This window comes from Tupaia chinensis, unplaced genomic scaffold, assembly GCF_000334495.1.
Source record: "Tupaia chinensis unplaced genomic scaffold, TupChi_1.0 Scaffold000303_1, whole genome shotgun sequence".
NCBI classification, from domain to species: domain Eukaryota; kingdom Metazoa; phylum Chordata; class Mammalia; order Scandentia; family Tupaiidae; genus Tupaia; species Tupaia belangeri.
In genome coordinates, this window is record NW_006159793.1 from 738,649 (window position 1) to 752,023 (window position 13,375).

General features: G+C 48.7%; 1 protein-coding gene across 1 annotated transcript in view; it reads left to right on the forward strand.

The window, feature by feature from the left end:
- The window catches only part of AFAP1L1 (actin filament associated protein 1 like 1), a 78,855-nt gene that overhangs the window by 43,214 nt on the left and 22,266 nt on the right, over positions 1-13,375 (forward strand). Inside the window, exons 6-11 of the mRNA XM_006150868.3 lie at positions 767-865; positions 2,103-2,314; positions 4,309-4,488; positions 6,677-6,769; positions 9,803-9,896; positions 10,142-10,294. Of these exons, the coding sequence (XP_006150930.1) occupies positions 767-865; positions 2,103-2,314; positions 4,309-4,488; positions 6,677-6,769; positions 9,803-9,896; positions 10,142-10,294 (831 nt within the window). The remainder of the gene's footprint in view (positions 1-766; positions 866-2,102; positions 2,315-4,308; positions 4,489-6,676; positions 6,770-9,802; positions 9,897-10,141; positions 10,295-13,375) is intronic.

Here is a 13,375-nt window from a genome sequence, read left to right on the forward strand (position 1 = left end):
ATCTCTTCTAGTCCGTTCCTTTGTAGCCCCAGAGGTTTAGAAGGAGAATTGTTTTGACAACCAGAAGGCAATGTATTAGAAAGTGAGCAGGAGGGCTGAGGAAGAAGAAAATGAAGTGATGCCTATGCAGGGAGGGAAGTCAATACCCAAACCTCTGGCCCACACTTCCTGCCTGGGAAGGTCAGAGGAAAGGTCTTTGAGCTGGGTCTTAGCAGATGAATAAGAGATCTCTGGTTAAAGATAAGGAGGGCAGGGACCAGCAGATCATATAGAAATTACATCACTGGGCTCCCACATAGTCAACTGATGTTCAAGTCCCAGACCTGGTGGCTTAAACTTACACCAGACATGTGTGCATGCGTGCCCAAAATCTCAAGAGGAGAGTGGAGGAGAAGGGGTTGCAGCATGGCCATCCTCCCTAGGGTGATTTCTTGCTTTCTATCTCTCTGTCTCTCTGGTAAGCACACATGCCCTATAGCGAAAGTCTCCCTCTAAAGAAAAAGATCAGAAGGACAGAGAATAGCATAACATAGGGCTGGAGGTGTGACAGGGCCCAGTAGGCTGTGTCTGGTGACAAGAGCACAGTGTATGTGTGGAGCTAGAGCAGATGAGCCACAGAGCAGGGTCCTGCACACTGGCCAGAAGCTGCCTGGAGCTCCCACTCTCTCTTTCCTCTCAGGGAACTCCAGGTCTTCTCCAGCTCTAGCCCCTGGAGCCTTCCTGCATTTCTCAAAGTCCAGCTCTTTCTGACTCCCACCCCCAACAGATGGCTGCAGTCCTGCCCACTCAATTGTGGATGGCTACTATGAGGATGCAGATAGCAGCTACCCTGCAACCAGGATGAATGGGGAGCTGAAGAACTCCTGTAAGTACCAGCTGGTGTTCAGACTGGTTCCATTTTCACAAAGAGCAGGATTTGTTTCTGCCCCTGGCATGCATGTACCCACCAGCCCCCGACCCAGGCTACAGCAGGTTGCAGCATGGCCATCCTCCCTAGGGTGATTTCTTGCTTTCTATCTCTCTGTCTCTCTGGTAAGCACACATGCCCTATAGCGAAAGTCTCCCTCTAAAGAAAAAGATCAGAAGGACAGAGAATAGCATAACATAGGGCTGGAGGTGTGACAGGGCCCAGCAGGCTGTGTCTGGTGACAAGAGCACAGTGTATGTGTGGAGCTAGAGCAGATGAGCCACAGAGCAGGGTCCTGCACACTGGCCAGAAGCTGCCTGGAGCTCCCACTCTCTCTTTCCTCTCAGGGAACTCCAGGTCTTCTCCAGCTCTAGCCCCTGGAGCCTTCCTGCATTTCTCAAAGTCCAGCTCTTTCTGACTCCCACCCCCAACAGATGGCTGCAGTCCTGCCCACTCAATTGTGGATGGCTACTATGAGGATGCAGATAGCAGCTACCCTGCAACCAGGATGAATGGGGAGCTGAAGAACTCCTGTAAGTACCAGCTGGTGTTCAGACTGGTTCCATTTTCACAAAGAGCAGGATTTGTTTCTGCCCCTGGCATGCATGTACCCACCAGCCCCCGACCCAGGCTACAGCAACCAAAGGGACTCTAAAGCCCTTGTTTTTGGTGACCCCAGAATTCAATGGAAAGACCCCTGGAATGGGAGTCAGGAGTCCCAACTCTAGCCCTTGCCCTGACTCTTGGTAACTGATCTTAGGTAAGTCATTCCTTCTTTTTGAGCTCCAAGTTCCCTTCTCTATATAAGGAAGACTTGTTTAATTGCTGTGGGGATCACCTGAGACAATGGGTGTGAAGATGATGGGGTAATATCAATAGCAGAAGTTTACTGAGCATTTACTGGGTGCCGGACACCTGGCTAAACATGCCCCATGCAAATAGCCATATGAAGTAGTACTGTAATTTATAATGACCACCTTGTTGGTAACAGTGACACTCTAAGTAAAGTCACCCAGATCAGAAGGCAAGTGGTAAATATAAAACACAGTGTAAATGTAGGGGCTTTCATCATTACCATCTCATGCTTTATCCCCTTCCTACTCCCAGAGCCCCAGAACAGGGATGTCTGCAGAGGGAGGAGAGGTGCTTCCCTGGGGATGGTGCAGTGATGGGTCCTTTCCTGTGGTGCCTGCAGACAATGATTCTGATGCAATGAGCAGCTCCTATGAGTCCTACGATGAAGAGGAGGAGGAAGGAAAAAGCCCACAACCCAGGCACCAGTGGCCCTCAGAGGAAGCCTCTATGCACCTGGTGAGGGACTGCAGGATCTGTGCCTTCCTGCTCCGGAAAAAGCGCTTCGGGCAGTGGGCCAAGCAACTGACCGTCATTAAAGAGGACCAGCTCCTGGTGAGTGGCCTCATGTGGACTTGCGAGTATGTGTCTCCACGTGTCCACTTGCATGTGGTGTGTGCACCCCAGCTCAGCTGTGCACTGAAGCACAAAGCTGGGTGCTTCAGAGGTCCCACTCCAGCAGAAATGTTTAAAGCACACACATACACAATATCAAAGACCTGATAGAGGCTCTATCAAGTTGCCATTTTTGTCACTTTAAAACAATGTATATATTTTTTTCATTATACAAGTATGTAAGCTTATTTATAAAACCAGAGAAAACGTAATGAAAAGTGATTTTAGAAAAACCCCACTCAGGGTCAGCAAGTTGAGTGGTGCTTGAGGTGTTAGATTCCCACATGGTCAACTTCAGTTTGAGTCCCAAACTCGGCAGCTTGAAAAATCACACCAGGCACGTACATGTGTGTGTCCAAAATCTCGAGAGAAGAATAGAGGAAAAGAGATTACGGTGTGGCCATCCCTTCTGAGGAGTGATTTCTCACTTTCTCTCTGTCTCTCTCCAGCAAGCAAATGCACCCTATGGCAAAAACCTTTAAAAAACTTGAAAATAAAAATAAAGAAGAAGAAGAAAAAAGAAAAACCCAACCCATAAGTGCACTGATGGAGAGACAGTCACTATACATATATTCCCACACATCTGTTTTATAATAAAACTGAGCCCCCACAGCACTCATTCTTATATAAGAATGAATATACATTTCTTATATAAATATATAAGAAACCTTTTAAAGGCTTTTAAACTATTTGTCTCCTGTCTTCACTATCATTTCATAAAAGAAAACGCACCTTTAATTCCAAAATAAAGGATAAACATCATTTCAGAGAAAAAGAATAGCTTGTCTCCAAAAAACCTGCTGGCAAGCCTTGCTTAACATAGATGCATTCGAAACCTGACCTTGCTAAGCTCATCCCAGGCTCTCAGTCCATGGGTGGCAACCGAGCTCATCTAGCTCCTTAGGCCTTCTGTGTATTTCCTGACTTGCTGCAGCAGTTGGACCCATCTAAAACAATATAGGTAGGAGCATGAGAGCTGCGTCATTCTCTTGTCAAGTCTCAAAGGGAAGCTTTCAGAAACCCATCATGTAAGCCGATGTTTGCTGAAGGTTGCTCACAGATGCTCCTTGTTGTCACATTAAGGGCATTCCCCTCTCTTATTAGTTTGCTAAGAGTTTGTATCACAAATGGTTGATGAATTTTATCAATTTGTTTCTGCTTCTATTGAAATATGGGAACTTTCTCTTATTTTCTCTTAATATGATGAATTAGATGGCTGATTTGTGAATGTTAAACCATCCTTACATTCCTATTAGGTTGTCAGAAAAGTTATGATGCATTTTTGCATGAAAAAGAAACAGAAAAAACTACATCATGACTTTTCCAATGACCCAAGAGAATAACCCCAAGTGGTCTTGATGTTGAATGCTTTTTATATGTGTCTGGATTCCATTTGCCAATATTTTGTTTATAGCTTTTTGCAACTGAGTTATGAGAGAAATTAGCCTGCAGTTTTTCCTTTTTGTAATGTCATAGCCAGGTCTGGTATCAAGGTAATGATGGTGTTATAATGAAAGTGGGGAATTGAGAATCCTATGGATAAACTATTGACTTCCCAAGCCCAACTCTTCATTTCTGCCTGAATTGTATCACAAATTCCTGCCATGTATCCCTTTAAACTGACTTCCTTCCAAGCCAGGTCATTTCTTCTTTGGCTCTTTAAGCTAAAATGGTCTTCCTAGTATTGTGCTAAAATCATCCTCTTCCTAAGTAGGTAGTTGTGCCTGAAGATTGCCCATGGATGACTCTCTGCCCCCTCGGGCTTCTCTACTGGGTGAAGAGGCCGTTCAGCTGTCCTTACACAGTGCCCATAGTTGGGCCATGTGGGGAGGGCTCAGTGGGGAGGTTGAGCGTCCCCTGAACCTTTGTGTGAGAGTGTCTCCATCCTCCATCCTCCACTCCAGGAGGTCCTGATCCCTTTTCTCCCTGTCCAGTGTTACAAAAGCTCCAAGGACCGGCAGCCACATCTGAGGTTGGCACTGGATGTTTGCAATGTCACCTATGTGCCTAAGGACAGCCGGCATAAGAGGCACGAGCTGCGCTTCTCCCAGGGAGCTACTGAGGTCTTGGTGCTGGCACTGCAGAGCCAGGAGCAGGCTGAGGAGTGGCTGAAGGTACGTGGCCTATACTCCCCTCCCATCTTCCCATCTGCCCTTTCTTCCTCTCTTATCCAGGTCAGCCCTGTGGGGAGCTGGGTCCTGCATGTGGAGAAACCAAGCCTTGCTCAGGGCGAAGGGGCAGTGCTTGCTCCCAGTGCCCTGTGAATGGCTCAAGTTCATGCCTGGAAATGGGTCTCCAGAGACAGACTGCATACTAGAGCCTGTGCTCTTTCCAGTTACTAACACCCCTACTGTGGGCCTCTAGCCTGCACTTGCACACTTCTTAGAACAGGAAGCTTAAAGTTTACATAGGAAGCTGATTTTATTATAGATAAACTAGTCCTTTAAAATAAAAACAAAGGAGGGGCCAATAGATGGCATAGTGGTGATGTCACTGTACTTCCACATGGCCTACCACAATCCTAGTCCCAGACCCAGTGGCTTGAAACTCACACCAGGCATGTGTGCGTGCATGTCCTAGGTCCCAGGACAAGGATGGAGGAGAAGGGATCACGGCATAGCCATCCCTCTGGGGAAGGGTGATTTCTTCTTTTCCCTCTCACTATCTCTGTCTCTCTCTCTGGTGAGTGTACAAGCTCAAAAACAAAAACCTCTTTAAAACCAAAACAAAAAAATTAAAAAAGGAAAACTCCTTCCTTGTCACAGTGAGATCTGCAGTCCAGTGTCTACCACTTTGCAGCTACACAGAACAGTTACCATGTGCTGAACAATCACGTTGTGCCATGCGTCATGCTAAGAGCTTTACATACATGACCTCATTTACCCTCTGCAATGGGATGATTACTGTTTCCATTTCACAGTTGAGGAAACTGAGACACACAGAACACACAGAACTGCTAAAGTCCACACGACCAAGTGGCTGTGGCAAGGATTAGAGCTCACAATGTGAATCTGCTCCAAAGGCCACAAGGGCAGGGTGCAACGGTGATGATGGAGGAGGACACTAGCGTACAGACTTGGTTAGCAGCACTTACTGACTGTGTGGTCTTCTGCAAGTGATGTCCCCTCTTTATGCCTATGCCTAGTCTGTAAAATGGTTCTTGTAAGGACTCTAAAGAGCACTTGGCATAATGCCTGCTGGGCAGTTAAGTGTCTCCTGTCAGTAATTACTATTTGATGATGGCAAAGCCCCCATTCCAACCACTTAAGAAAGAACCTTGGCCCCTGCACAAGCCTCTAATCCAGTCTGACACCTCTCTCTCATCTTCTAATCTTCCTGCTGGAACAATGAAACCAAGCACTGCCCTCCCTCCCCTTCCTCCCTTCCTTCCTGTGATAACCAGCTCTCCTACTGGAATGTTTGGTGTTTCTCATTACTGCCTTTGTCTATGGAGGGGAAGGAAGGGAGACAACCTGCCTGCTGGGGGAGCCTCTGCCCTCCAGGGGCCAGATGGGTTGGAAGAAGGTACCTACACTCAGAGTTAAGAGCCCTGCCTTGCCATCTCATTGTAGGGAGGCCGTCAGCCCAGGGGTGAAGAGCAGGTGGCCACAGCTTACACTTGGTTCTTAGTGCTGCTGCTGCCAAATGCATGGCTTCACTCCTCTGAGCCACATCATCCTAATCTGTAACCTGAGCATCACATGCAGCTGCGGGGGTAAAACGGGATCATCCCCACAAAGTCACCTGGTCGGTGAGCAACAGAGGGTGGCTCTCACTGCTCCATGATCTGCATGTTCGCCACCACTGGCTTTGATCGAGTGTGTGACTGCCTTTGAGTCTCAGCTCCATGTCCCTGAAGTGGAAGTGATAACTCCAGCTGCCCTGCAGGTTGTCGTAAAGGACCACATAGTCACAGAAGCAGGACCCTCAGTACAGTTCACGCAACCTTCCACAACCACGATCTCATTGTCCTCAGGCAATCTGAGCTGGAAACTAGTATTATTCCCATATTACAGATGCAGAAACTGAGGACAGAAGTAGCTTCTGCACCACCACACAACTAATTAGTAAAGAAGCCAGGTCTAGACACCAAGTCCCTTGGTTCTAGCCCTGAATCTTTGCACTCCATGGGACAGATAGGGGAGAAAGCTTTGCAGACCCTGGAAGGCCCACACATGTGCAGGTAGCGCTAGGGTCCGTCTCTTCTCCCCAGCAACCCAACGCCTCTGCCTGATGGCCCTGACCACACAGACCCCATAGCCTCGCTGCCCACCAGTTCACAGCTATGTGCCCTCTCCACAGGTCATCCGAGAGGTGAGCAAGCCCATCGGGGGAGCTGAAGGAGTGGAAGTCCCCAGATCCCCAGTCCTCCTGTGTAAGCTGGACCAGGACAAGGTACGTCTGTCCCCAGTAGTCTCCTCCAGGTCAGTCAGTGGGCACTTGACACAGGCTTAACCCTGGGGGATCTCATAGACTAGTAGTGAAGCCAATCGCGTCCTACAAACTGTGTGTGCCAGGCACAGAGCCAGGTACAACAGTAGGTACTCAATAAATGTCTACCAAACTCAAGGATGCATGAATAAATGAGTGCCAGAGGACGGGGTGACTCACCCTATTGGGACAGAAGGACATCACATTTGAACTACGCCTTGAGAAACAAGTAGAAATTTGTCAATTAACAAATAAACACATCTGCTTGGAAACTGAGGGAAGCAGACATTAGTCAGTTGGTCAGTCATCAGCAAATCTATCCTGGTGCTTATGCTTCGCCAAGGGCTGTGGGTGAACAAACTCAGAACCAAATCCTCTACCACAGTGTAGATGGAGTTTACAACCCACATATGTGGGCCAGCAGGATATAAAGGCTAGCATTTATAGATTGTGACTGTGTGCTCAGGATTGTTCTGAATGCCTTATGTATGTTAACTAACTTAATTTCTTTTCTTTAAGTTTATTATTTATTTCTTCCATGAGCAAGAGACAGAAACAGAGACAAGTACTCCCAAAAAGAGCATGAGTATTAAGTCACCAGGTCCAGGATCTAACCACGGTCAATTACATGGTAGTCCAGCGGCATAACTATTTTGCCATCTGCTGGTCCCCCCAATTTAATTTCTAAAACAACCCTTTAAGCGGGTACATTTCCAGAGGAGGCACAGAAAGATCTGTCCAGTGTTACATAGCAAATAAGAAACAGCTAGGATTTAAAGCCACACATCCTGACTCATAATGACTCTGCCATCCGCCTCTCAAGGCAAGCATTGGAGCACATGCTTCGTGGTACCAGTGAGTACCTGCTGGACACTGGGCACTGTGCGAGTCTCAGGGACACCATCCTGAATATAACCAGGTCCATCCCCTGCCCTCACAGTGCTCACAGCCTGTGGAACAGCAGGCACACATCCAATAAGCAGACTTACAAGTGCCCAGCATGAGTGCTAAGACGGGAAGTCCCAGGTACCCTGAGAGTATGTGTCAGGGGGCTTGCTCCTGTCTCAGAGGGCCAGGAAGGTTCCCTGAGGAAGTGACATTTCAGATGAGGGTGAAAATTTAACAAGGAAGTATAGGAAAACAGCACTGCAAGCAGAAAGAACACAGAGCAGAGCAAGAAGAAACATGGACCAGAACCGTGTGGCTTGGCTCAGAGGAACCTAGAAGAGTGTCCTGGGGAAGCTGTGGGGTGGGCAGCAGGGAGCTCTTGCTGGCTAGAGGGGTGAGGAGTTAAGGAAGACAGGTGCCTATGCTGAGCCTTAAAGCCTTAGCCTGCTTTCACTGGGGCAGGGGTGGGCCAAGGGAAGGGGACAGCAGAAGCAGGAGAGCCACTAGGGGCAGGGGGCTGCTCTCCTGACCAGGTGGATGTTAGAGAAGTCAACCCTGTCCTCACTTAGCCCTTGCATTAGTGGGGCCTCGAAGAGCCACCATGGTAACAGTGTGTGTCTGTGGTCTGTGTCCACACTTGCAGGTACATGCCATGGTGCAGTTCAAAGGATGTGTAGGGAGGAAGAAGAGGCCAGCTTGCAGCTCTCCTGTGGCCGAGCAGGCAGGGGGAGAGTAACCACATTGTTTAGGGTGGCACTTCTGGTGGGGAAAGGGGTGGGAGGCATGGTATTTGTGGGTCTATCTGTGAAGTCCTATGATTGCAGTGTCACCATCACTGAGTTCATTTTGAAGAGCTCAAGCATTTCTTTGTATTTGCTTCCTATCCTAATGGAAACTCCCCTCTACATGGTGTTAAAGCAAAATCAAACCATAAGGTGTTTCACAATTTTTGGAGGTGGCCCTTTACACTTCGAACAATCCCCTCCTATTTCTGACAGCCCTTTCGGAACTAAGGGAAGCCCATGGCCTCACCACCTTCCCTGCCCCCCTGCACTATGTGAACTGTGAGCATCCCTGAGCCTGGTTTAGGGGAACCTGGCAGGATAGATTTAGGGGCCTCTGGGCTCGGAATTCTACCTGCTTACAGGAGTGGATGCCATTTCAACCCTGTCCCAAGACTAGCTGGCATCATTTAGCTCCTGGAGTGAGATGGGACACACCACTCAGGTGTGAGGGCTGCAATAGCTACTACCTCATCCATTCACCTGGCTCCCTGGTGCCTCCCAGCTGCCCTCTCAAGAGGCTGTACTGCAGGTGAGAAAACCAAGCCCTGGGAAGACCAAAGTGTTTTCCCACATCCCCATAGCTCGTAAGTGGTGGGAGAGTCTTCATTATTCCAAGGCCAACCTGGCTACTGCACTCCACCTCCCAAGGCAGCCAGAAGGCACATAATTGACTTTATATGAACAAAAGAATGAATGATTGATCCAGAGTTAGTATAGTAAGTAAAAATAATGCTGGCTGACAATGAAGTTGTTAGTGTGTGTGTGTGTGTGTGTGTCTGTGGCTTTACCATATTCTCCTCCAAGCTAGGACCATAATGGACTCCTCTTGGTCACCAGGTCCTGTTGTAACTGTTTTATGTTTCCAGTTCATCATCTATTTTTTCTCTATCCCCAGGACTCATCCCCTCCTGAGTCTTGTCTTGGCCAGGATGGCATTCTCTCAGATGGCTCTTTGCTTCCAGTCTTGCCCCTCATGTCTACCTCACAATTCCATGGAGGGAACTTCTAAACCAAGGAGGCTTATACTAGTATCCCACTTAAATTCCTTTCTGACTTCCTAATACTTGCCAAGTACAGTCCAAACTGGGCATTTGTCTCCGTGTGTTACAATGAACAGCCTTGCTCTCCAACAGACCGAGTAGCTGGAAGACACACCATGTCACTGATGTCATCCCAGTACCTGTATGGTTCAGCCACGTGGTAGTTGCTGACAAGTATTTGTTAGCTAATTATCATGTTCTTGGGGAGTTGGGGAGATACTGAATCAGTAAAGGGTACTTTGGAGTGTGCTATCCGATGTGGGGCTCTCTGTGTCTTTCCCCAGAGGCTGTCCCAAGAGAAACAGACATCAGACTCTGACAGCCTGGGCATGAGTGACAGCTGTTCCACCCTTGGCCGCCGGGAGGCCTGTGAACACGGTAGGAGGCTCTGGGGACTCTGACGACAGAATGCTAGATTTGGGAGGAGGCTTGCCTATGAGCACACAGTGGCACAGCAGGTCTTAGCATGTTTAAGATCTGGGCAATGACACCCAGCCTGTCATACCTGGAGCTGCAGGCTGGTCTCTGTGTGCAGGCTGAGAGAGCCACCAAGGATGGCCAGGGATGGGTGAACTGGGACTTGGGACTCCCTCCCCTCCCCTGACCCTTCTCTATGGCAACAGGCAAAGGGAAGAAGAGCAGCCTGGCAGAGCTGAAGGGCTCAATGAGCAGGGCTGCTGGCCGCAAGATCACTCGCATTATCAGCTTCTCAAAGAAGAAGGCGCTGGCAGATGACCTGCAGACATCCTCCACTGAGGAGGAGGTTCCATGCTGCGGTGGGTACAGGGCAGGGGAGAAGGGGACTTCAGGCCCTATGTACAATGCCTCCCCAGGTTGAAACCAGGAGACACACCATGCTTCATCCATCTTACTCCCAGAGCAGGTGCCAGAACCCCAGCCTCCTGGAAGGCTAAACCCTACTCCATCAACAACATCTCAGTCAGCATCCATGCCATCCCGTCCCTTCTCTCCCATGAGGCCCTGATGCTCAGCAAAAGGAAAAGCCAACCATATTTCTGTGCTCTCTGGGACCATAGCCCAAATCACAGTCTCTCTCTGGGCTTCAATTTTTCAGTTTCCTCTGAAAAAGAGGACCTTATTTCCCAGCTTGTATAACATGCCAGGTATATAAGTTATCACCCAGTCTTTTTTATTTTTTAAAGAACTGTTTATTTCATTTTATTATCATTTTTTTATTTGACCAGAGATAGAGAAAAAGATAAAGTAAGAAAGCAAGCTACTAGGCCCAGAACTTGAACCATCGCCAGCCATGTGAGAGTCCGGCACCTTAAGCACCACACCACCTGCCAGCCACCCACTCTTACAAGGAAATTTTCTAGATTAAAAAATTTAGTTAGTGTAATGGCTATGTCGCTGGACTCCCATGTAGTCAGCCGCAGTTTGCATCCTGGACCCGGTGGCTTAAAACTCACGCTGGGCGCATGTGCATGCATGCCCAAGATCCCGAGAGGAGAACAGAGGAGAAGGGATTGCGGCGTGGCCATCCCCCCTGTGGGGTGATTTCTCGCTTTCTGTCTCTCTGTCTCTCTGGCGAGCACACGTGACTTATAGCAAAAAACTCTCCAAAAAAAAAAAAAAAAAAAAAAAAAACATTTAAGGGCCCCAAACGTGGGTGCCATTTCAACCCTGTCCCAAGACTAGCTGGCATCATTTAGCTCCTGGAGTGAGATGGGACACACCACTCAGGTGTGAGGGCTGCAATAGCTACTACCTCATCCATTCACCTGGCTCCCTGGTGCCTCCCAGCTGCCCTCTCAAGAGGCTGTACTGCAGGTGAGAAAACCAAGCCCTGGGAAGACCAAAGTGTTTTCCCACATCCCCATAGCTCGTAAGTGGTGGGAGAGTCTTCATTATTCCAAGGCCAACCTGGCTACTGCACTCCACCTCCCAAGGCAGCCAGAAGGCACATAATTGACTTTATATGAACAAAAGAATGAATGATTGATCCAGAGTTAGTATAGTAAGTAAAAATAATGCTGGCTGACAATGAAGTTGTTAGTGTGTGTGTGTGTGTGTGTGTCTGTGGCTTTACCATATTCTCCTCCAAGCTAGGACCATAATGGACTCCTCTTGGTCACCAGGTCCTGTTGTAACTGTTTTATGTTTCCAGTTCATCATCTATTTTTTCTCTATCCCCAGGACTCATCCCCTCCTGAGTCTTGTCTTGGCCAGGATGGCATTCTCTCAGATGGCTCTTTGCTTCCAGTCTTGCCCCTCATGTCTACCTCACAATTCCATGGAGGGAACTTCTAAACCAAGGAGGCTTATACTAGTATCCCACTTAAATTCCTTTCTGACTTCCTAATACTTGCCAAGTACAGTCCAAACTGGGCATTTGTCTCCGTGTGTTACAATGAACAGCCTTGCTCTCCAACAGACCGAGTAGCTGGAAGACACACCATGTCACTGATGTCATCCCAGTACCTGTATGGTTCAGCCACGTGGTAGTTGCTGACAAGTATTTGTTAGCTAATTATCATGTTCTTGGGGAGTTGGGGAGATACTGAATCAGTAAAGGGTACTTTGGAGTGTGCTATCCGATGTGGGGCTCTCTGTGTCTTTCCCCAGAGGCTGTCCCAAGAGAAACAGACATCAGACTCTGACAGCCTGGGCATGAGTGACAGCTGTTCCACCCTTGGCCGCCGGGAGGCCTGTGAACACGGTAGGAGGCTCTGGGGACTCTGACGACAGAATGCTAGATTTGGGAGGAGGCTTGCCTATGAGCACACAGTGGCACAGCAGGTCTTAGCATGTTTAAGATCTGGGCAATGACACCCAGCCTGTCATACCTGGAGCTGCAGGCTGGTCTCTGTGTGCAGGCTGAGAGAGCCACCAAGGATGGCCAGGGATGGGTGAACTGGGACTTGGGACTCCCTCCCCTCCCCTGACCCTTCTCTATGGCAACAGGCAAAGGGAAGAAGAGCAGCCTGGCAGAGCTGAAGGGCTCAATGAGCAGGGCTGCTGGCCGCAAGATCACTCGCATTATCAGCTTCTCAAAGAAGAAGGCGCTGGCAGATGACCTGCAGACATCCTCCACTGAGGAGGAGGTTCCATGCTGCGGTGGGTACAGGGCAGGGGAGAAGGGGACTTCAGGCCCTATGTACAATGCCTCCCCAGGTTGAAACCAGGAGACACACCATGCTTCATCCATCTTACTCCCAGAGCAGGTGCCAGAACCCCAGCCTCCTGGAAGGCTAAACCCTACTCCATCAACAACATCTCAGTCAGCATCCATGCCATCCCGTCCCTTCTCTCCCATGAGGCCCTGATGCTCAGCAAAAGGAAAAGCCAACCATATTTCTGTGCTCTCTGGGACCATAGCCCAAATCACAGTCTCTCTCTGGGCTTCAATTTTTCAGTTTCCTCTGAAAAAGAGGACCTTATTTCCCAGCTTGTATAACATGCCAGGTATATAAGTTATCACCCAGTCTTTTTTATTTTTTAAAGAACTGTTTATTTCATTTTATTATCATTTTTTTATTTGACCAGAGATAGAGAAAAAGATAAAGTAAGAAAGCAAGCTACTAGGCCCAGAACTTGAACCATCGCCAGCCATGTGAGAGTCCGGCACCTTAAGCACCACACCACCTGCCAGCCACCCACTCTTACAAGGAAATTTTCTAGATTAAAAAATTTAGTTAGTGTAATGGCTATGTCGCTGGACTCCCATGTAGTCAGCCGCAGTTTGCATCCTGGACCCGGTGGCTTAAAACTCACGCTGGGCGCATGTGCATGCATGCCCAAGATCCCGAGAGGAGAACAGAGGAGAAGGGATTGCGGCGTGGCCATCCCCCCTGTGGGGTGATTTCTGGCTTTCTGTCTCTCTGTCTCTCTGG